Source organism: Miscanthus floridulus, chromosome 6 (assembly GCF_019320115.1).
Source record: "Miscanthus floridulus cultivar M001 chromosome 6, ASM1932011v1, whole genome shotgun sequence".
In the NCBI taxonomy this organism is placed as follows: Eukaryota; Viridiplantae; Streptophyta; class Magnoliopsida; order Poales; family Poaceae; genus Miscanthus; species Miscanthus floridulus.
Window position 1 is genome coordinate 129,873,465 of NC_089585.1, and position 21,392 is coordinate 129,894,856.

Below are 21,392 nucleotides of genomic sequence, written 5' to 3' on the forward strand. Positions count from 1 at the left end.
TTGGGAACCAAAGTTTTAAATATGAACATCATTGTGAACTGACTGAAGCCCTTACACATAAAAATAATGTTAAAAGGAGACAGGACGATGTCATTTTTATATTTTTCTTCCAATACCACTAAGGTCAAATGTCAATTCTTACAAACATCCAACTATACTGGCACTCGACGACCTTTTGGGTAAAGGAAGAGATTATGGGAGCTGGAAGATGAACATTCTTTCTTTTCTATCTTGTTACCGCTACAAGTTGCAGGTGAATTACGCCCGTGTTCAGACATTATGTATATACATTGCAGAGTTCAGAATTTGTTTTTTGAATGCAACAAAGCTCAGAAGTTCATACAAGCAAATCAAGCTCCTTTGCTGGACGTGTTAAAGCTTCGCATTCAATTGAATTAACTGTCATTGTTGAACTTATTTGTTTTCTTTGCAATATGAAGGATCACTCGAAGGATTCAGGGTTGCTGAATAGGCCTATTCAGGATTATGATGAGCTTTCTTTCATCTTCGGTGATGTGATAAATATGAAACCATAAGCACATATAATAAGGCAATACGCATACATCAAAATTCATTCTTGCAATGCACCCAGGTCTTAGTTACTATAGCAAAAATTTGCATCCAATTGAATGGACACCGGTTGTTAAAAAATATATATTAATCTCATAACTGTGAAGTACAATCAAATCAGCAAAGAGACACAGTTAATATTAATAATCACGTTACACAGACCAACTGCTTCTCCTTAGCCTACTACAGTCTACAGAGTGTCGACGATGATCTTCCGCAGCGCGCGCCTTGACGCCTCCACGTCGCGCCGCGCAACGAGCGGGTGCGAGAGCAGCTGTGCCACCGTGGCGCGCCGCATCGGCTCCTTCTGCAGGCACGCCGCCACGAACCCGCGCAGCTCCGCCGACGCCTCTGCATCCTCCGGCACGGACGGAGGCTCCCCGTCGCAGATGGCCTGCTTCAGCTCCTCAGCAGACGGCTTCTCTACTCCGGGCAAGAGGGAGAGTCGCCCCAAGAAGAGCTCCAGGACGGTGACGCCGAGGCCCCAGACATCGGCCTGCCATGGCGCCGTGCGGCCCGGCGCGGGCATTGTGCGCGAACCGCTCGGGGCTCAAGTACATCCTAGTGCCGCCGGTGATGGGGACCTGGAGGCGCTCGCCGGAGCCGCCGTAGAGGATCCTGGAAAGGTTGAAGTCGCTGATCTTGATTTCCCCGTGGGCGTTGGCGAGGAGGTTGTCGGGCTTCACGTCGAGGTGTGCGACGCCGCGGGAGTGGAGCTGGGCCAGCGCCACGACGCAGTGCGCGGCCACCTCGGCGACGGCTGCCTCCGGGATTCCCAGCCCTCCGCGCCGCCGCAGGAGATCGCCGAGAGACCCGGCGTCCATGTACTCGAGCACGAACGCGGCCTTGCCGCCGGGCCCGCGGAGCAGGGCGTGGAAGTCGACGACGTGCGGCGCCCCAGCAGCGCGGCGGAGCACCTTCGGCCTCCTCCTCCACGACGAGCGGGTCCGGGTCGAACGACAGCTTGAGCGCGAAGACCGCGCCGGTGCGGCAATGGCTTGCCTTGCAGACCCTGGCTAAGCCGCCCTCGCCGAGGTCACCGATCCAATCGAGGTCCGACAGCCGCAGCTCCTCTGGCGCCGGCGCTGGAGCCACCACCGGCACGGAGGCCGTCATCTTCGGCTGGTGCGGCGGAGCGGCACTGATCCGGCGGAACATCTCGTCGGGCATCATCATCGGGATGACCGAGCAAGCCATCGGATCGGACGCGCTGTGGTTGGAGACGAGACGAGATGCAGGAAAGGAAGGGGAGGGCTGCAAATAAGTGCGAGGATGCGAGATGGGAGGTAGCAGTCGGGGTGCTGGGGATTTATAGATAGCGCGTGAGGCAATGCAAGGTTTTTGGCGCGGACTCAGCTGATTTTGGCGCGGATCTGACCGTGATCGACTCCAAGTCGGAAGAGGGCAACACCGGCGGGAATCTTCAGTCCGACTCCGACTCCAGCCAGGTGTAAAATATGCTGCGTGACGCACGACACACACGCGTGTCCGATCAGATCAAACACTTTTCGCGGTAAAAAAAAAAAACAGCTTGCACTGACGGTGGTTTTGACCGCCGGTGTAAAATATGCTGATGGTGGGGAGGACTTGGCGCCTACTGCTGCTACAGGCAAAACAAACTGCAAGAAGCTCTGGAGCTTTTAAGAGGTCAAGAAGAAACTTCAGTTGTTCTCCAGCTGGAATCCCAGATCTTTTACCGACTAGGAAGAATGAATGATTGCATGAGTAGCTATATGAGAAGCTTCAAAATTTTAAAATTGACTCAATTCAATGGATCTGAAGATAAATATCATTGCTGCTCTGGTTGCAAGCAGATCAACCTTATGCGCCTTCATAGCTTTGAGCACTCAGGGATACCTGTAGCTTTGAGCTCGCATACCATTCTGCTTGCTCCTTGATAGAAAACAAGAAGTCCTCTGAAGCTAAGGAGCAGTTGGACTTGCTACAAGGTGAATTTCCTGGCGTAGTGATTGCTAAAATGAATGTGTCCCTTCAGTTTACTGAACTAATTCTTTCGTTTGCACAACCTTCTAATATTGTTAGATTGAATTCAAGGAAAACCTGTTTTTTTTTTCAATAGTTAACTAGTTTAATTGTTTCTGTTCCATAAGAAAAGGCTAAAATGTTTCTACATAATCCCAGATATTCTTTTTTATAGGAAATTGGGGATGCCCCAGCTAGTGAAATTATGAAATCCATTCGGCTGTCCTTTCTTTCCTCCAACAACGCAGGAGAACTGCGTGTCATTTCACATTCGACAGTCTTTAAGCGCAAACAGTTGGCTGGACTACAATTTCCTCTGGTTTGCTCTGCAGAACTGGGAAAGAAGAGCTTATGGTGAAAGACTATGGCGATGCGGAGATTGAATATGAATTAGCTCCTGTGTCTACTCAACTAGCTTATGTGCATCAGGTAACTAAATCTGGAGAAACTCTCTTACATAAAGTCTAACCACTATTCTATTGATTTCTTCATCATATTTTCAGCTACAAGGACAGTCTGAAGAAGCTATGCAAACCTATGTTAATATGATAAACGGGCAGTCAGCTGATGCGTCATCACTTGCTGTGGCAACTACAAACCTTATTTTACTAAAAGGTTACGTGGTGTGGGCGTCTACGATGTACTGTGTAATTTTAAAAAAAAGTTACAAAAGATAGATGTTCCTAAGGAAGTGGAGAAGCAAAAGACAAAGAAGAGGAAGCGGAAGCATAGATACCTGAAAGGTTTGAATCCAGCAAACCCGGGGCCGCCACCACCAGATCCTGAGAGAGAGATCCAGTTACCGTCCGAAGAGGACGGATAAGGGGGCTTAGATCATCACAGGTGCTCAAGGAGCTGTGTCTAGGCCTCTAGGGAGACAGTGGCTACCAATGCCGGTGGTTCTTCAAAAGGAAGCCAAACCACCAGTTCATCAAAGACACTAGCGGCAATACTGATCAGCCAAAACTAGCAACAAATCCAGGAGGAAGAAGTCCAGGTCTTAGATGAGAAATGTAAGTTATAACACAGTACAAAAGAATAAGTTCGCTTATCTTCTTGATGACTCGCAATTAATTTTGGGCTGGATTGCATTCAATTGTGGATTTGCTTTGCTTTTACACTAATGTTTCAACCGACTGAGACTATTGAAAATTTTGCTGAGATGTGTTTCGATGTGTTGTTGCCCCAGTAGAATTCTATTTTTATTTATTTTTACATTAATCCTTTAAATGATTTCATTCGGGAACATGGTAACTCTTGTTGCTCCTAGCTTCCGCGTTACCTCAGGCCCCTTGTGACTGTTTACTCTAAAATAATTGCAGCTACTGCGATCACGACATGTGTTGTTTTGTCGTGTTAGTTGCTGAGGTAAACCTCTTCGTTGGTCATATTAGCAGGAGACTAGCGCTCGGACGTTCGGCATGAGGCCCGCGCCTAGACGTCCGTGCTGTAGTTTCCCGTGCTCTAACTAGCAATCTATGCCCGCGCTCGCACAAACAAAAAAACCAACTCGCCCCCGCCTACGCCTGGGTTTCACATGCCCATGTGGGGGCCGTGCTGTCCGGACGCAACCCGCGCCACTAGACCACGTGCGAGGATCTCCGCTTTTCACGCGTATTGCAACATGTGCAACACCTTATCTATTTTTAAAACATGTAGATGCAACACTTACGACGTACGTCCGAATACAAATTAAACACTTTGAAATATGCTACTGACCGGGCGGAACATCTGGTCAGGCATCATCATCGGGATGACCGAGCAAGGCATCGGATCGGACGCGCTGTGGTTGGAGACGAGACGAGACGAGATGCAGGAAAGGAAGGGGAGGGGCTACAAATAAGTGGGAGGATTCGAGATGGGAGGAAGCAGTCGGGGTGCTGGGGAATTATAAAAAGGGCGTGAGGCAATGCAAGGTTTTGGCGCGGACTCAGCTGATTTTGGCGCGGATCTGATCGTGATCGACTCCAAGGCAACACCGGCGGGAAGTCTTCAGTCCGACTCCGACTCCAACCAGCTGTAAAATATTGCTGATGGTAACCCCTGCGTGACGCACGACACACACGCGTGTCCGATCAGATCAAACACTTTTCGCAGTAAAAAAAAAAAACAGCTTGCATTGACGGTGATTTTGACCGCAGGTGTAAAATATGCTGATGGTGGGGAGGACTTGGCGCCTACTGCTTCTACAGGCAAAACAAACTGCAATGAAGCTCTGGAGCTTTTAAGAGGTCACGAAGAAACTTCAGCTGTTCTCCATCTGGAATCCCAGATCTTTGACCGACTAGGAAGAATGTATGATTGCATGAGTAGCTATGAGAAGCTTCAAAAATTTAAAATTGACTCAATGGATCTGAAGATAAATATCATTGCAGCTCTGCCTGCTGCTGGAAGGGCTTCTGAGGTGCAGGCAGCTATGAAGGCGCATAAGGTTGATCTTAAGGGACACTCTTAGCTTTGAGCTCGCATACAATTCTGCTTGCTCCTTGATAGAAAACAAGAAGTACTCTGGAGCTAAGGAACAGTATGACTTGGCTAAAAGGTGAGTTTCCTGGCGTAGTGATTGCTAAAATGAATGTGTCCCTTCAGTTTACTGAACTAATTCTTTCATTTGCACAACCTTCTAATATTGTTAGATTGAATTCAAGAAAAAACCTGTTTTTTTCAATAGTTAACTAGTTTAATTGTTTCTGATCCATAAGAAAAGGCTAAAATGTTCCTACATAATCCCAGATATTCTTTTTTTTTATAGAAAATTGGGGATGCCCCAGCTAGTGGAATTGTGAAAGGCATTTGGCAGTCTTTTTTTCTCGAACAACGTAGGAGAATTGCCTGTGATTTCACATTTGGCAATATTTAAGCGTAAACAGTTGGATGGATTATAATTTCCTCTTGTTTGCTCTGCAGAGTTGGGAAAGAAGAGCTTATGGTGGAAGACTATGGCGATGCGGAGATTTCCTCTTGGATGCACTCGTATTCATATAAATTCATGTGTGTTGGAGTGTACTTTTATTCATGTAAATCACCTAATACCCTGAGATTGTACTCGAAGGGTAGTAAGACATCCCGGAGGGATGCCACTGTTAATAAATAATAGCAAACCAACAAGAATAGATCGTTGACCCACAGCTACCACCTAGAAGTAGCTGATTATGTAGCGGCGCTTTGCTTGCTTTTCTGAATTGACTTCCAATCCATTCATGTGTGTTGGAGTGGATTAGAATAAAGCTTAGTTTAATTTTACCCTAATCCACTAGCACACAAGTGCATCCAAAAAGTCCTGTAAATTCTGAAAAAACTGACTTTCACAAACTGTCACATGCCTTCGCGAGAATACGTACTCGCATCCTTTCAAACGACTTCGAATCAATTAGCCAAGATGTTATAATCAAGAACATTTTGTATGGAAGATTTGAATGCGGACTGGGGAGGCACCGGCGCTTGCAACTCTATACCTGTTCTTTGTTTCCAAAAAAAAAAAAACCGCTTCTTTTGCCAAAAAGGAAAGAAAGAAAAGGAATTCCCGAGCGCACTCTCGAACCCAACGGCCCACGGCAAAACCTGCAAAATTTGTTCGCCATCCGAGCCGAGCTTATGCACGGGCATGGACTTCATCCTCAATCTCCCCACCTCGCCCGCCGCCGCCGTTTTCCCATACCACCGGCGACGCTCCGGTGCGCTTCTCCCACTCTTCCCCTCCCTCCCCGCTGCTTGCAAATAAGAGTTTCTGATTTCTGACCCTGGCGGTTTGCGACAACAGCCTCGCGCTGGCGCGGCGGTTCTGGGTTCGCCGGCAATGCACGGCCCGGGTTGTCAGCCAGGCGTAGCTCAATCGCCGCTTCATGTCCGCCGCTTTCCGGAACGGTACTATTAACTAGCTATTTATTTATTTGTTTGTTTCTGACATGTCTTTGTTGGGCGATGTGTTTCTTCAGAGTAGAATGTTAGATCCTCTGTGCAATCTATGCATAACTGGTTGCTCGATAGCTTGATATGCTGTAATTTCACACTTCAGTCTATGATTTGGAATGGAATCTGATTGGCAGAATTATCGTCCTCACTGACCATACCTTCGGCAGGGCAGCAAGAGAACAGCTTTAGTGGAGCCCAAAAGTTTCTCAAAGTGAGGCAGAAGGCATGTTCAGTGGCAGCCAGACTTCTTCTTGGAGATTCATATGGAGTAAACACAGGACCAAGTTCCTCACCAATTACTTGATGCAGCAGGCTTCAGATGGCAAGGGAAAAGACGCACTGTTCAAGGAGGATACCCTGCGGAAAAAAAACGCGAGCCGCGGGGGAGTGACGTCCCCACCGGTTTTTCATTAAGAAGAAGAACTTCTCACGCAGCTCGCGAAAAACCCTTGAATCCCTGGCCCCACCCATATACAGCGGCACGTCGGCACCACATCCCCGTGAGACGGGACTTTGGCGTGGGACAGACGAGGGGATTTTATTACCCTCTAGCCTGAAATTCGCCCCCATGGGGTATCAAACTCAGGACGTGAGGGGTGCCGCCGGAAACCCTCTAACCAGTTTAGCTAGAGGACCTTTGGCAGGAGGATACCCTGCGAGAACTTGCAGAGGCTGTGTCTCAGCAGTTTCAGCGTGAGTGTTGCGTTGCTGATGTTCAGAGGAGGTTGACAGCTCTGAAGGATAAATGGAGAAGGGTAGAGAGGATTAAATCCCTTGGTTCTGCGTCATGGGATCATGCTACTAGGACTATATACATACGAGAAGAAGATTACCAACAGTATGCCTTGGTAATGACAAGATGTCCCCTTAGTTTCAGATTTGCTCTCTCTAAGTTAGTGTAGGTCCTACTTATGTTAAGTCCCTTCTTGTGGCCTTTCAGCACAGTGCCACCATTAATTGTCATGGCTGAACTTGTTTGTTTTCTTTGCAACTAAGGATCACTCGAAGGATTCAGGGTTGCTGAATAGGCCTATTCAGGATTATGATTGGCTTTCTTTCATCTTCGGTGATGAATATGATCCATCAGCAGCTGAAATTCAGTTGGAAAGGGATCAAAACACTCACTCTGACGATAGTAAGATATCTGAAGATCCCATGGAGCAGAAGATAGCTAATGAGGATATCCGCTACTTAGTTCTGAAGATTGGAGAGCTAATAGATGCTGTGAAAAGCTTGAAGCCCAGAGACTTTGCCGAAGACTAGTGGAAAGCGGTTACAGCTTGCAGCTGCAATGAGAGGATGTCAATCACTGCATTCGAATATCTTCTGAAGAATGAGGTCGAAGGCAAGATTTTCCTTGTGCGTAGCCCAGACCTTCGCAAGGAATGGTTGGCCAAGTTCTTTTCGAGCCTTCTGTAACCATTCTTGATTTGTTCTATCCAGCATTTAGGTCGGTATTTTTAGTTTACTTTTCTGTGTATTGGAACCACACTTTTAAATATGAACTTCATTGTGCAATCCCTTAAATTTGTACTAACAGAAGCCCTTGCACACAACAACAATGGCAAAAGGAGATAGGACAGTGATTTATTTTCTTCCAGTACCACTAAGGTCAAATGTCAATTCTTACAAACATTCATCAACTGGGCAGTTCTAGAACTAACATAGTAGTACAATCACAGTAAAACGTACACAACACTGCACAACCAAAGTCCTATACACCATTTGACAAGGCTGATACAGTTGCTACAGAGGGCAACCGAACCCTGCGTAGCTAACTAGCTACAAAATATGTGACAAAGCTGCTACAGTTGCTACAGATAACAACCTAATATCTACTTGTCGTTCAACAAAGAATCAACATCTGGAGTCACAATAACATGCCGATTCTCAATCTCTCCAAGTAAGCAACAATGTTTGTCTCGAGTGTTCAGAGCTACTACATGTTGCGCCATCCTAGTTTCTGCTCCTGGGCTCACCTGCAGCGGATGAAATTAAGCAAAAAATATATGCAATATCTTGCTAAGCTGAAAAAGATGAGAAATCTGTACACTGACATCAAACATGATATCTCCTAACTTCATTTTGATCTTTCCACTCTTGTATACCAGCATTTTGCCCAAATAACCCTGAGGCAGCTGCTGCATGTTGGATCCTTCCTTCACCTCCTTGCCAGTGGCCTTTCCTTGTCTTTCAACTATACTGGTACTGGACGGCCTTTTGGGCAAAGGAAGAGATTTTGGGAGCTGGAAGAGGAACATTCTTTCTTTGCTACCTTGTTGCTGCTAAAGTTGCAAGTGAATAATGTGAGTGTTCAGACATTATGTATATATAACTTTGCAGAGCTCAGATTTTTTTTTGTTCAACACAACAGAGCTCATAAGATCATACAAGCAAATCAAGCTCCTCTGCTGGACGTGTTAAAGCTTCACATTCAATTGAATCTGGCTGAGTCTCCTGCAACTCAACATTGTCACTATCGTTAGCGTCGTCGTCGTCATCACTCTCTTCTTTGTAAAGCATTCCTGTCCCATGAAAATTCTTAGTGGAAAGTATTGTTCAGAAGAACAGAGGAGCTTATGAATCTTCACATTCACCTGAATTAACAGGAACAGGGAAGGATCTAGGAATTTGGAGTGGCTTCATTTGACACAGAAACAAGACAAGACAAAGTGCAGCAAGACAAGTTAATAAGTCTGCCAACAAACACATGGTGTTTTATAATACAGCAAGGTTGCGACTGAGATGTTCTTGCCTTCTAGGGGCACTCACCAATTGATTTTGTTTTTGCACTCCGAATTGCGCTGGTGACAAGCTAACAGCATCTACAGAAGGTGGTGTCGAGGGGGTATTCTGTGTTGGGCGCTCATCTACAAATGATATGTTCAGTCTGATTATTTTGATATTACTGACTAAATCTATGACAGTACAGTACATGCTCTTGTATGTGCATTGTTTTGATCTGATTGAAAAGGCCTGTTTCTCCTAAATCTTAAAAAATGCCTGACAGTAGGATCTCGGGGCAGTAAATACCTTCTGTATTTGGTGAACTTTTTGCAGTCATTTGGCGAGTCTGAAAAGAACAAATATAAGTTCAGCCATACAAAGAACGTGCTGATCTTTTTCTCCCCCCTAAGCAAACTACAGTACTATCTGAAATCATGATATGACAATTGGATAACCAGTTACCCACCCTCAATATCTTCATCAACTCTTCATCAATTGGCTTAGGGTCTTCTTGATGTGGCCTGAAACAGAAAAATGTGTTCTGCTTATGGTAACTGTAATATGGTTGCTGAAAAAAAGACCTTAGCAGCCAAAGAACGTGCTGATTACTTTTGTGCACTCAGTTTCTTTGGCTTCTGTGGAGGCACCTTCGGTTTGAACTTGAGCTTCTGAAGGGATTAAGAGACAGAAGTACAGAAACACGTTAACACGCAGCATTCTTCTCGACAATTCTCTGAGCCATAGAATAGAAAGAAGAAAACTGGTGAACCACCTTCACAGCACGACGAACTGGGCGACTTCTCTTGGAGCTATCATCGGCATCCATTTCTCTTTACTCTGTCATAGATAATTAAGAGCCCAGTTAAGCACTTGTTTAGAGAGAAGCAGTTAGCATTTTTCCCCATACCGAAGCATGTGCTTTCCTGTCTCACACTCTCATTAGCAGTCTGAGGAAATTCTAATCTAATCTAATAAGCCTCTGCGTACCTCTCAGTTCTGTCGCCTGAAATTCTTTCAGCCTTTGTATCGTCAGGACTCAGGAGTCTTTTTATAGTCACACTGCCGTACGGCGTATGTAGGTTTTCGAAGGATCTAGTATGCAGCATCTACAACCTCCCTCCCCCAAAAATCGTTGCTGCCCAAAAGGCAAAATTTTGACCCTGACTCCCTGAGTGTTGTAACTATGCAAGGAAGCAAGACCCTGAGTCGCACGAAAAGCACACGAGTCCTCGCCCTAGAACGAGTGCTCCTCGAGCCTGAGGGTGCGAAAGCAAATCTCTCACGCTGTTACTCTGTCTCTCACGCTGTTACTCTGCAGTCTCTACCCATGAAATCCGATTTGGTTTCGGGGCTTGGCAGCGTAGGAACCAAAGAAAGAGGCAGGCGGAGAATTCGCAGCTGGTACAAGTAACCTTAGCTAACTCCCCGCCCCCCGGCTCAGAAACACGCGTACCTGGCTGCAGTAGAGTTCTACTGCTGCAAGAGCTAGCTAGAGCTCTCCCGCCCCCGCAAAAAATGGCCGCTCCCGAGCGGCAGTTGTTCGGTCGACCTGCTGCTGCTGCTGCTTCGTCAAGACGTTAGAGGGAAGGGAAGGAAAAAGACAGGTGGTAGTGGAGTGGAGGGGGAGTAGAACAGTTCTATAGTGGACCGGCCAGTACGGGCCCCATCATTCAGCGAAGGGTGGCTCAAGAAACATGTTCATCCAGCAAGATGGTGGATATCAGAGCAAGGATCGGATGCGGCGCAGGGTGCAGGGGACACGGTAAGCACAGCTGGGAAAGAAACGTGCTGAGCCGTGGTGTAAGGTGTGCGATCGGAGCCTATTTTGGGCTTTGGACGGGGGATCGGAATATTACCCGAGGGGAGGGGAGGGGCTGCTGGCGCCGGATTTGTGAGTTGGTTAAGTCCGCCGCGAGCCCGCGGCATCGGAGTGAACTCAACCGAACGGAACGGAAGACGTTGTTATTATCTCCTGTTGGTTGTTTGGGGAGCGGGATTACTGGATTAAGCTGTGGGGCCTGGAGGCGCCCGTACGCAACTCGACTCTAGCCGCCACTTGCTGCTCCCCGTCAGCGTGCCGCGCGCCGCCCGCGCTCATTCCCTCGCTCCTTGCCGACCCACAGGCCACACCACAGCGAAGGATGACGAGCTGTGGATGACTGGAATTCGCCGGTTATACCGCTGGCCGGGTTCAAGTTCAAGGCCGTGCCCTCGCTCTGTGCATGCATTGTTGGAGATTTACCATTGTTCGGGGCCTGTATACCATTGTTGGAGATTTATTTAAGTCATTGGTTAGTAGAGAGTGTAGGATTAGACATATTGTTTGATTGATTTATTTGGAAGATGAGGATTGCGTTGTGGTCCATGGAGAGGATTGTGAGATGTTTATCCATCCGAGTGAAAACAAAAAAGGAATTAAACATGTCAGTATAAGTGCCTGCTAAGAAATCATCCTCATGAGTGAGCATTAAGAGAGTAATTGCTCTTAGTGAGCATACCCACATGTAATAGGTGCAACTCAAGATAGTGTATCGATCTTGTGTACATCTAACACCTTTTTCTTGCTTACGAGAGAGCGGAAAAAAGGCTCTGGAAAGAAGAGACAGCGGCAGTATTTTCTGCCCCTTCTTATGTGGAGAGAAGAGATGGCACCAAAACAGAGAAGTGAATCTTCAAAACAATACAAAAAGAGAGAGAAGACGGGTGATGCAAGATGAGATCTTGCAAGAGATCAACAAGGATTCGTCCTCAATATTGTGAAAGTCGATATCCACATAGTTTTGGTGTCTTCAATCTGAGTTCCAACAAATAAAGGTTCTTCTCACCACCCCAGCCAAGTTTTTCCGTGATGGCCAGATCCGTCAGGGAAAGTACCGAAAACCGTTGAGAAAGATTTGCCGTGTCGTTTGGGAGAAGCTTCCCGCCGGGGTTAGTTCCTGACGGCTACTGCACCATCAGGGATAGTTTGAAGTTTTCCCGTCGGCCGATAACCTATTCAGAGGGAGAGGATAAACGGGACATGCTGACCTGGTTGCACTGTAGTGTGAGAGAAGGAACAGAGCGGGATTGGTGGCGGCGGCGCAGGTGGCTGGGTTGGTGCCGGCTGTTATAGTAAGCCCAGGGTACATCTTCTATTTTAGGAAGTAGATTAGTGCACGGCACGGCCCAGGGCGTTGGGATGGCAGCGGCTGATCACGAGCGTGCCGTGATTGATTCAGTCAATTTGTATCCATATATACTGCATGTACTTTGCTTAAATAGAGATAGCAATCAACAAGAAACGCTGCCGCTTTGCAGCACCAATACTCTCGTATCTTCCACTGTGTGTTCGCGTGTGTTCATCGATCTCTCGTCGAGTTCGGTTTTCTGTCAATTGGCATCAGAGCCGATCCTCGCCGTCGCCATGTCGTCGAAGTCTCCAACCAAGAAGAAGACCGGTGACGGCTCTAGCGAGAAGAAGGTCCAGCCGTCACGTTCGCCACCACATCGCCGTGGCCGCTCCCACAGCCGTCGCTCCGGCTCAAGAGTCGTCGAGCGCATCGTCGAGCGGCCGTCCGCGAACGTCGCGTGGCCGATGCTGACCCGGACAAATTATCCGGAATGGGCCTTGATCATGGAGGTGAATTTCCAGACCCTCCGTGTCTGGGACGTCGTCCACGACGGCATCTCCGACGACCCCGACGAAGACGAGTATCACGACAACCGACAGGCGATGGCAGGACTCCTGCGCTCGGTGCCGTCCGAGATCTGGAGTACTCTCGCCAGGAAGGGCACCGTGAAGGAAGCATGGGACGCGGTCAAGAACTTGCGGATCGGTGACGAACGCGCGCGCGACGCCAGTGCGCAGTAGCTCCGTCGGGAATTCGGAGCTCTCTCCTTCAAGCAGGGGGAGACCGTCAACGAGTTCGGCGTCCGCATCACCACGCTCGCCGCCAATCTTCGCTCCCTCGGCGACAACATCACTAACGCAGAGGTAGTGAAGAAATTGCTACAGGTGGTCCCGGACAGGCTGAGCCAGGCCGCTGTCTCCCTCGAGATGTTCCTTGACCTGAACAAGGTCACCATCGAGGAGGTGATCGGGCGGCTGCGTGTGTTCGGGGAACGCGCCAAGCCCAAGGAGATCACGGACGCCATGGGGCGTCTGATGCTCTGCGAGGAAGACTGGGAGGCCCGCCGCAAGGCACGCCGTGAGCAGGAAAAGTCCGGTGGTAGCTCGGGCTCCAGCAACCGCGGGAAGCGTCGTGGGCGCGGACGCGGACGCGGCGGCGCAGGATCCTCGTCACGCGACGGCCACGACGGCCAAAACGCGGGCGCTGGGAACACTGGTGGCGGTAAGCCACCGCCTGGTGATCGCTGCCTGAACTGCGGCAAAACTGGCCACTGGGCCAAGGACTGCCATGGGAAGAAGAAGAAGGGCGCCGCTCATGTTGCCGAGGCCGAGGAAGAAGAACGAGCGTTGATGTACATCGCTGCGGAATTTGAGGTAACCGCACCGCCTAGGCCGCCGCAGCACGTCGTCGTTCCACAGGCTCCGGTCCACCTCGACGAACGCAAGGTCCTCCTTCACCTCCACAGCGAGGAAGCGAAGGAGGCCGTGGGGCCTCGCCGCTGGGTGCTAGACACCGGCGCGACGAACCACATGACGGGCTCACGGGACGTTTTCGTCGAGCTGAACACCAGCGTCATCGGAACCGTCAAGTTCGGTGATGGCTCGGTGGTCGACATCAAGGGCAAAGGCACCGTCCTCTTCGCCTGCAAGTCTGGTGAACATCGTCGCCTCGACGGTGTCTACTTCATCCCGCGCCTCACCACCAACATTGTCAGCCTTGGACAGATGGATGAGGACGGCTTCAAGGTCGACATCGAGTCTGGCATACTACGCCTCTACGACCTACAGCGCCATCTGCTTGCCAAGGTGCATCGCTCGCCAAGCAGACTCTACTTCCTCGACATGAACATCGCCGCCCGGTGTGCCTCACCGCGCGTGTCGGCGACGTCGCTTGGCGCTGGCATGAGCGGTATGGACACCTAAACTTCCAGGCGCTGTGCAAGCTCGGGCGCGGTGACATGGTGAAGGGACTACCGGCGATCGACCACATCGAGCAGGTCTGCGAGGACTGCATCCTGGCGAAACAGAAAAGGACGCCGTTCCCGTAGGCTACCAAGTACTGGGCTTAGGAGGAGCTCGACCTGGTCCACAGTGACCTCTGTGGACCGATCTCGCCACCTACGCCGGCCGAGAACGCCTATTTCTTGCTGCTGGTCGACGACATGAGCCGCTTCATGTGGCTCACGCTCCTGCGCTCGAAGGCGGATGCACCGGCGGCGATCATGACGTTCCAGGCGCGCGTCGAACATGAAACCGGCAAGAAACTGAAGGTGCTCTGCACCGATAATGGTGGTGAGTTCACCTCAGTGGAATTTGGTGAGTACTGTGTAGGAGAAGGCATCCAGCGTCACCACTCGGCTCCCTACTCGCCACAGCAAAATGGCGTTGTGGAACGCCGAAACCAGACGGTAGTGGCGACGGCGAGAAGTATCCTATGTGCGCGGGGGTTGCCAGGTTACTTCTAGGGCGAGGCAGTGCACACCGCCATGTTCCTGCTCAACAGGGCGCCCACGAGCGCGCTTGATGGGATGACCCCGTACCAGGCCTGGTACGGGAGAAGCCGCCCGTGCACTTCCTCAAGGTGTTCGGGTGCATCGCCTACATCAAGTGCCTCCGTCCGCATCTCAGCAAGCTCGACGATCGCGGGCAAAAGGTCATCTTCATCGGCTATGAGGGCGGATCGAAGGCGTGCCGTTTCTACGACCCCACCACAGAGCGCGTCCACATCTCTCGCGACACCGTCTTTGACAAGAACACGCGCTGGGATTGGGGAGCTGCCTCAGACGCCGTCAACGAGTACCCTTTCACCATGGAGGACGACTACGAGCTGCGGCGTCAATGTGTCGAGGCGCCGGCCCAAGGGTTGACATCTCCTAAGCCGTCCTCACCAGCCCTGCCGCCTGCCTCACCGAGCTCGCCGCCACCGATGGCCGGGACGCAGGTCGAGTTTGCGACGCCACTCAGCGCCGATCCAAATTTGGACGCTGATGACGATGAAGAGGAGGAGCACCGGTACCGGATGCTAGACAACATCCTTGGCATGGATGCAGCACTCGGACTGGCACACCGCGACATCGTGGAGGCTGAGCTGCACGCAGTGAGCCACGCCGTGAGCGTGGAGGAGCCCAGGTCGCTGAAAGAAGCCGACGGCGACCCCAACTGGGCTGCTGCGATGGAGGAGGAGATAAAGTCGATCCACGACAATGCAACATGGTCACTGGTCGAACTTCCACGCAGACACCGAGCCATCGGGTTGAAATGGGTGTACAAAGTGAAGCGCGACAAGAACGGGAGCATCGTCAAGTACAAAGCCCGCCTCGTCGCCAAGGGCTACGTGCAACATCCCAGCATCGATTTCGAAGAGGTGTTCGCTCCCATCGCTCGACTGGAGTCGGTGCGCCTGCTCCTCACCATCGCAGCGCACTACGGCTGGGGCGTCCATCACATGGATGTCAAATCGGCGTTCTTGAATGGGGGAGCTCTAGGAGGAAGTATACGTCCAACAGCCATTTGGGTTCGTTGACAGCAAGCACAAACACAAGGTGCTTCAACTCAACAAGGCGCTGTACGGACTCCGTCAGGCTCCACGGGCCTGGAACCAAAAGCTTGACGCCTCGCTGATGGGACTCGACTTCACCCGCTGCGCCAATGAACATGGGATGTACACCCGTGGAAAGGGAGCAGCGCGCCTCATCATAGGTGTGTACGTTGATGATCTAATCATCACTAGAGGTGATGCAGGTGCAGTGAACAAGTTCAAGGCACAGATGATGAACACATTCCGCATGAGTGACCTTGGTCCCTTGTCCTACTACCTTGGACTGGAGGTCACACAAGGTCCCGATGGCATCACTCTCCGGCAAGGTGCCTATGCCACCAAAATCCTTGAGAAGGCGGGGCTGGCTGGGTGCAATCCAAGTGCCACGCCCATGGAGATGAAGCTGAAGCTGCTGAAGGATGGTTCAACGCCGAGCATGGACGCCACTGAGTACCGTAGCTTGATTGGCAGTCTGAGGTATTTGTGCAACTCCAGGCCGGACTTGGCATATGCTGTGGGGTACCTCAGCCGGTTCATGGAGGCGCCACGACAAGAGCATCTTGGAGCTGTAAAACGAGTCCTCCGCTACGTAGCGGGGACGGTGCACTGGGGTGTGCACTATCATCCGGGAGGAAAGAAGGGAGCTGCACCAAGATTGCTGGGCTACTCCGACAGCGACTTGGCAGGTGATGTCAATGATCGGAAAAGCACCAGTGGCCTCATCTTCTTCCTTGCCGGTGGGCCGGTTGCATGGCAATCGGCAAAGCAAAAGGTGGTCGCGCTATCCTCCTATGAGGCAGAGTATATCGCGGCTGCTGGAGCTACGTGTGAGGGCGTTTGGCCGGCACGGTTGCTGGCTGAGCTCGTCGGAGGAGCAGTCCTCGCGCCCAAGCTCAAGGTGGACAACAAGTCCGCCATCGCGCTGATGAAGAACCCTGTGCATCATGACCGGAGCAAGCACATAGACGTGAAGTTCCATTTCATCCGGGAATGCTGCGACAGGAAGCTGATCGACGTCGAGTTCGTCGGCACTGAGCTGTAGCTGAGCGACATCCTCACGAAGGCGCTTGGTCGTAGCCGGTTCCAGGAACTCCGTAGTGGGATCGGCATGAAGGATCTTGTGTAAATATACTCCAGGGCTTAGGAGGAGATTGTTATAGTAAGCCCAGGGTACATCTTCTTTTTTAGGAAGTAGATTAGTGCACGGCACGGCCCAGGGCATTGGGATGGCAGTGGCTGATCACGAGCGTGCCGTGATTGATTCAGTCAATTTGTATCCATATATACTGCATGTAATTTGCTTAAATAGAGATAGCAATCAACAAGAAACGCTGCCGCTTTGCAGCACCAATACTCTCGTATCTTCCACTGTGTGTTCGCGTGTGTTCATCGATCTCTCGTCGAGTTCGGTTTTCTATCACCGGCGACGCAGGTCGCTGGGGTGGTCTCGGTGGCAGATGGTTGCGCCGCCGCGGTGAATCTCTGTGGCGCAGTGAGGAGCATGAGAGGAGATAGGGACAACCGGTGGCTTGGATGCAGCTAGGGGGAGGAGAGGTGCTGGAGCCGCCGGATTGCCGCGGCATATGGAGGGGCTGGAGAGTGGCTGGGGGCGGTGGAAGAGGAAAGATTTGGGGAAAGTAAAGTCACGGGTGAGGCTACGTGCCACAATAATGCCCCTCCCACGGGCTTTCTTTGTTTGGCCAAAGCGTGCGTTTGTCTGTCAAGTGGGCCAGCTGCTTGCATGCAGGCGCGAAATCCTAGGGCCGAAAATGAAAACAATAATTCTCGATTACTGAAAATTATTTTTGAGAAATTACCGATCTCCCTGAGGGCACGTTCAACAGTTTAGACGGCTGTCGTCTGCAAGCACGGGTCATGTCACATAGAGATAGCAATGCAGACAAATTATACAATGGGTTGTCTTTTAGGCTATCTGCAAGATAATTAATTCTTGTACAGACTCATAAATTAAGGTAATAAAAAATGGCTTGGGAGCACGAGCCCCCGTCGTACAACGGTGCTAGAGCGGGCGATATAGCTTGGGAGCACGAGCCCTCGTCGTCTCTTCGCGAAGAGACGGCACACCCGTCTGTTGGCTGAGTCGAGGGTTTTTTTTGCAAAAATGATATCTCCCAAACGACAAAAAGACGACTGTTGTACGTGCCCTAAACGGAAACGGTAACAGTAACCGATAAAATGGAAGCGAGAACGGTAAAAGCATCCGATAATGAAAACGGAAGTGATTTAGCTCTCTTTCGATCGTTTTCGAAAAATACCGTATTTAGTCAATAATCTACCGTCGATAATTACGGAACTCAGGCAAGGGCACACGATCTTATCTCCGCTGAGCACAGCCTTTGTGTCGTGTCATTTTATTGCTATATAATATGTGTGTCTTGCCTCTTGTGCCATGGATCATTACTAATACACTATTATTTTTCATGTGACCTGGGTTAATCTATATTGCTATTGTCATGCTGTGCATATTGGTGTGTTTATTGTATTTTAGATATCGGTTTCATAATTTTCGATCGTTTTCGATGTACTTTTGATCGAATAGTTTCGTTTCCGCATTTACTGAAATATCAATGTCGTTCTCGCTTTCGACAATATCGTATTAATTTCATTTTTTTAAAAAAAAATAATGTGTAACTGTAAATGATTTGACCTCCTATCGATCGTTTCCGACCGTTTTCAGCCCTATGAAAGCCAAATCGTAGCGCGCCGATCCTGCCACAATTGGTGGTGAGGCAGCCTGTGACGGTCCCCACCGACAGGAGAGACTTTCCCAGACGGTATTTCCGTGCACGCGAGGGATGTTGAACTGGCCCTGACGGAAGTTGCGCAGCCGCCGAGGGGAAAGCTGTGCACCCATGGGAGAAAATGAGTCTAGGGTGGTGTCTGTGCCCTAAGTAAGCAACTCCAAAATCTTGTTATTAATGTCCAAGATTTTTGTAAATCATGTTATATGAATGCCTCTAGTGATATTTAGAGATGAATTTATTGTAATCCCACAAGAAAATAGCGGAAAAAGATTTGGTGAGCCTGCTTTTATGGTTTCTATCTCGATTTGGAGGTTTTCCATGTTAAAACCAGGTGTCTTTGGTTGATGTGATGTTGCTATATCCTCCACTTATACGTGTCTTGCATACGTGAATTGGTTACCACTTTGGGTTGATTTCAAAATGTGCCAAAATTAATGCTGCCATTATCGCTAGCAAGTTGTGGCCCCGTTCGCTTCGCTGAAAAACAAGCCGAAACACTGTTCCGGCTGATTTGTTGTGAGAAAAAAATACTGTTCCGGCCAAAAAAACAAACTGAAAAATACGGATTTGTTTACACCAAAATTTGGAAGAAGATGTTATAGGAACCCGAAAGCTCCCAAGATCATGTCACCAAGGAATCAATTACGTGCAGATCGGGACCAGCTGATTAAGATGCAGAAAATGGAATCGGCTTTCCACAGATAGCGCCAGCAGATAACAATAGAGGCTACGTTCGGCGCCAGGACGAAGCATGCCGGACTCTACAAAAAGAGAAAGATTAGAGTCCAAGTTATCTTAAATTAGGAATGTTTTCTCTAGGGTAAAAAATTGTAATAAGTCGTGCTTAGACAGGAGTCATGCACAGGACCCGGGTATAAATACCAAACACCGGCTATTGTAAAAAAGAATCAATCAATCCAAATATAAGTCAATTACTTTTTTCGGCTCCGAACACCCCTTAGGAGTAGGAGTAGAGTAGATCTCGGCGAGTTCTTCAGCGAGTACGACTGCATCGATCCGGTCGATCTCCACTGCTTGTCTGTAAGTACCGTCATGGTTTATACCTCTATTCATATGGTTGCATCGATCCGGTCGACCCCCACTGCGACTCTGGTATAAGCTAGTTATCGACTCTTGTTTAATTCAAGTATGGCCTCTGTGATTCTGCCTCACACCCCACTGCTTGAATTAGATCAAGGTCAAGTTATCGGCTCTACCTTAGAATGACAGTCTTTGGTAGATTCATTAAGTTACCGATATTGCTTATTACTTTCATTATTTATATAATTGCAGCAATATCATTCTGTTCGATTGAGATTGATTTAGATCGACCTTATATCTTATTTGACCCGTCATTTGCTAACCTAAAACTGATCTAATCTACACCTTAAACGATGAGTTATATCTTATCGGCTGTTTTACATCAATCTTGATCGTGCATAACGTGCGGTTAAGGCATGTTGCGTCTTGAGTAAATCTATTGGCTAAAGAGAACCGTTCCACGGCCCGTTATCATGGCCTATGTGATTATGCCTCACACCCCACTGTTAGCACCGTAGAGTGGGGATCGATATTTAGTAGATCTATTCCTAGTAAGACATGGCTTTAACTATGCGTTATGCCTGAATCGACTGTTTTAGCCGATATCGAGCGCTTTCATGAACAATTCGCATCACGAGACCGTTGAAGTAAAGATAGGTTGAAAGATATGTTAGCCCCATGATCTTATTATTGTATTACGGCCTGCATGATTCTGTCTCATGCCCCACTGATATTAGTAATGAGTTAGGGTCGTCGAGTCTATTATTATTTCTACGGCCATTCTGCCTCATGCCCCACTGGTCATGATGATAGATGAGATCTAACATGTTCATTAGATTTATCTTTATTAAACGGTTAAGTGGTGTTGAATTATTTCTTTATATAAAAAGGGGTTCGGTTAATTATAATCATTGGCTCAACACAAACCGATCATTGTTGATATCTTATTGCCATTGATTAATATATGTTCGATTAATGATATTTATCCTGAATGATAACCGATTCTTCTTACACAACCCCATGAGCTCTAATTGATTTATTCTCATGAATATACTGGAATCAACTATTTAGTCGATCTCCTTTCATATCGGCTCTCATAGTCGCACATTACAGGACTGTCCGGCAACACCGGCAAGTTCCGTCCTTAATTACTGATGAACTTTATCTCCTTGTCAATTACAGGGTCAAATTGACTGACACGTCTCGGGAGGATCGCGCAAGATCGATCACCCCTGCGCTGAAGCTAGGCGGATCTGCTTCATCAAGCTGACCCTTCTGGCTTGCCGCGTGTGTCCTCGGCACAGGCGAAAATTCTGTGTTGACACACGTTTCTGGCACGCTCGGTGGGACACGAACCCACAATCCTTTGATGGCGGTTCACAACAACGACGACATCCTTATGCTACATTATGAAGATCTACTTGATGGGGATAAGGGTATCATCAGCAAAGCTATAGAAGAGTTTTAGAACAAATGTTTGTAGTCCTACACCAAAACACGTGACAACATAATTGTTTAGAAATTTCCACTACCAAGAGTTCTGTTACACGGACAGACGGACACTAATGAAGCTGAAGACATGTGTTTCTTTAAAGAGATTGTGGACAAATCTATTCGTGATGCCATGTCGAGCCATAATGAAGCTTTCATGGACATATTCCATAACGCCTTGAAAGAGGCAATTCATGGATTTCCAGTTGGTCAAGGCGGACTAACTTATTACAACATTGTAGATCCGTCGACCCAT

At 48.9% G+C, this 21,392-nt stretch overlaps 2 protein-coding genes and 3 pseudogenes across 7 annotated transcripts; 2 read left to right on the plus strand and 3 right to left on the minus strand.

Annotated features, from left to right (window-relative positions):
• Positions 1-746: 746 nt before the first annotated feature.
• LOC136459607 (mitogen-activated protein kinase kinase 9-like) lies at positions 747-1,796 on the minus strand (annotated as a pseudogene).
• A 4,297-nt stretch (positions 1,797-6,093) lies between these two features.
• On the plus strand, positions 6,094-7,884 carry LOC136459609 (uncharacterized; annotated as a pseudogene).
• A 143-nt stretch (positions 7,885-8,027) lies between these two features.
• On the minus strand, positions 8,028-10,799 carry LOC136459610 (DNA-directed RNA polymerase III subunit RPC4-like). 6 transcript variants are annotated; one of them, XM_066459448.1, is made up of 10 exons: positions 10,646-10,799; positions 9,965-10,029; positions 9,802-9,860; positions 9,659-9,713; positions 9,499-9,538; positions 9,238-9,335; positions 9,063-9,105; positions 8,857-8,990; positions 8,523-8,750; positions 8,028-8,444 (listed from the first exon to the last, which is right to left on the minus strand). In XM_066459448.1, exons 2-10 carry the CDS (start codon positions 10,016-10,018, stop codon positions 8,301-8,303), a joined length of 855 nt encoding a protein of 284 aa, XP_066315545.1. In that variant the 5' UTR covers positions 10,019-10,029; positions 10,646-10,799; the 3' UTR covers positions 8,028-8,300. The 6 variants fall into 6 exon arrangements, with proteins under 6 accessions (XP_066315545.1, XP_066315546.1, XP_066315542.1 ...); XM_066459449.1 differs by lacking the exon at positions 10,646-10,799 and adding an exon at positions 10,180-10,637 and having other exon boundaries at positions 9,965-10,027; XM_066459445.1 differs by lacking the exon at positions 10,646-10,799 and having other exon boundaries at positions 8,523-8,747.
• A 1,913-nt stretch (positions 10,800-12,712) lies between these two features.
• Positions 12,713-13,591, minus strand: LOC136461226 (uncharacterized; annotated as a pseudogene).
• Positions 13,592-15,921: 2,330 nt separating this feature from the next.
• Positions 15,922-16,881, plus strand: LOC136461227 (uncharacterized mitochondrial protein AtMg00810-like). The gene has a single exon (XM_066460609.1). The coding sequence runs from the start codon at positions 15,922-15,924 to the stop codon at positions 16,879-16,881; it is 960 nt and encodes a 319-aa protein (XP_066316706.1).
• Positions 16,882-21,392: the final 4,511 nt, after the last annotated feature.

Bases quoted from the DNA above. Each gene is read 5' to 3' on its own strand.
- LOC136459610 (XM_066459448.1), bottom strand. From the start codon at position 10,018: ATGGATGCCGATGATAGCTCCAAGAGAAGTCGCCCAGTTCGTCGTGCT. The intron at 9,861-9,964 runs GTGGTTCACCAG...TAATCCCTTCAG, and splicing joins CAGTTCGTCGTGCTGTGAAG to AAGCTCAAGTTCAAACCGAA. The intron at 9,539-9,658 runs GTGGGTAACTGG...TGTTCTTTTCAG, and splicing joins AGTTGATGAAGATATTGAGG to ACTCGCCAAATGACTGCAAA.
- LOC136461227 (XM_066460609.1), top strand. From the start codon at position 15,922: ATGGGACTCGACTTCACCCGCTGCGCCAATGAACATGGGATGTACACC.